Genomic DNA, 1,344 nt, shown 5'->3' with positions numbered 1-1,344 from the left:
ATTCTATTTCACTGAAGAGTAGTAAAGAGAGTGAAAAGTTTATAGATTATTTCTTTTGTCTCAACGATACGATTTATGGAAATAAACTCATCTGCTGGGATTCAAACCCCCACCAGAGCGGAATGCTTCATATAAAGCGAGGACTGTACCGCCTGTATTACACTGACCCTCGCTTTATATGAAGCATTCCGCTCTGGCGGGGGTTCGAATCCCAGCAGATGAGTTTATTTCCAATTGTCAAAATGACACAGATACGATTTATATTCTAATCTAAGTAAAATGATTTAGAGTAACAAAGCAACACCCCTGAGCAGAACAGACTCACTAAATGAAGATGAATTTATCTTTTTAGACAAAAGTGTACAGTCACAAGCAAAAAAAAATTATCCTTAATAAAGTTATCACTACGTCAGTATGATTTTCTCATTTAATGAATACGTGGAATATTTTACTAAGTAGTTCAGCTTACAATTAGGTCATTTTCCTGAATGGAATTATTGAGCTTGTATTGAAGCGTTTTTTATATTTAATGACGAGTTTCTCTGCAGATATGAGGTTGCTGAGTAAAGTTCACATGGTATTTTGAATTATTTATCTATTTCACTTTTCTATACGTCTTTCGACCTGACACCCAGTCATCCTCAGGGAAGGAGTTACAATAGGTGGTGTGTATATAGGTTAATATATTGGTCATGCACGTGGAGGTGTCACACGGGATGCTCTGCGTACCAAAAAGTAGCAAATATTAATGAAAAACAGCGTAAGTCTTTCCTGAACCTATACTACCAAGGACACATGAACACAGGTTACAAAGACAAAAAACGACAACAACGAATAACCTCACGTAAGGTTCATCCCAACAATTCCGACACCAAGATCAGCTTCATTATGTAATACAAAACCTCTAAAACACACACACACTAATAATGAAAAACGTCTGCCAGTCCCACATTTCTCCAGTACAAGAAATCAATGTCGTTTGCAAGTTTTATTACCCTGTCGCAAGTGTCCACACCGCATTTCGTCGTAGGTCGGCATGACTTCCATGAAACTCTTCAGAAGACAATCTTACCACCTCCAGAACGACATCATCAATGAGCATATAGTAAAAAAAATACATCACCGTGCTTAACAGACAAACACTGAACGAGAACACCAGAATCATCTACAAAGCGCACAACCTCATCCTCTAACTCAGGAAGGCCGAATCTGTGAACATCGGCAGGGAGAAACCATCCATCAGCATTCAACTCATGCCCACAACTACACTTCGAAGCAAATATCGAAATAAAACACACCAGTGAAGGCTTACATTTAGTTTAATTGAAATTTGCTACTTTCGGA

General features: G+C 38.1%; 1 protein-coding gene across 1 annotated transcript in view; it reads right to left on the bottom strand.

Annotated features, from left to right (window-relative positions):
- LOC143041576 (protein turtle homolog B-like) overlaps nt 1-1,038 on the bottom strand; it is a 238,464-nt gene extending 237,426 nt beyond the window's left edge. Inside the window, exon 1 of the mRNA XM_076213586.1 lies at nt 996-1,038. Coding sequence (XP_076069701.1) covers nt 996-1,038 — 43 coding nt within the window. The remainder of the gene's footprint in view (nt 1-995) is intronic.
- Nucleotides 1,039-1,344: the final 306 nt, after the last annotated feature.

Source organism: Oratosquilla oratoria, chromosome 31 (genome assembly GCF_046742065.1).
Source record: "Oratosquilla oratoria isolate Oo_2021 chromosome 31, ASM4674206v1, whole genome shotgun sequence".
Lineage (NCBI taxonomy): Eukaryota > Metazoa > Arthropoda > Malacostraca > Stomatopoda > Squillidae > Oratosquilla > Oratosquilla oratoria.
This window is presented reverse-complemented; position numbering and strand designations above follow the sequence as displayed.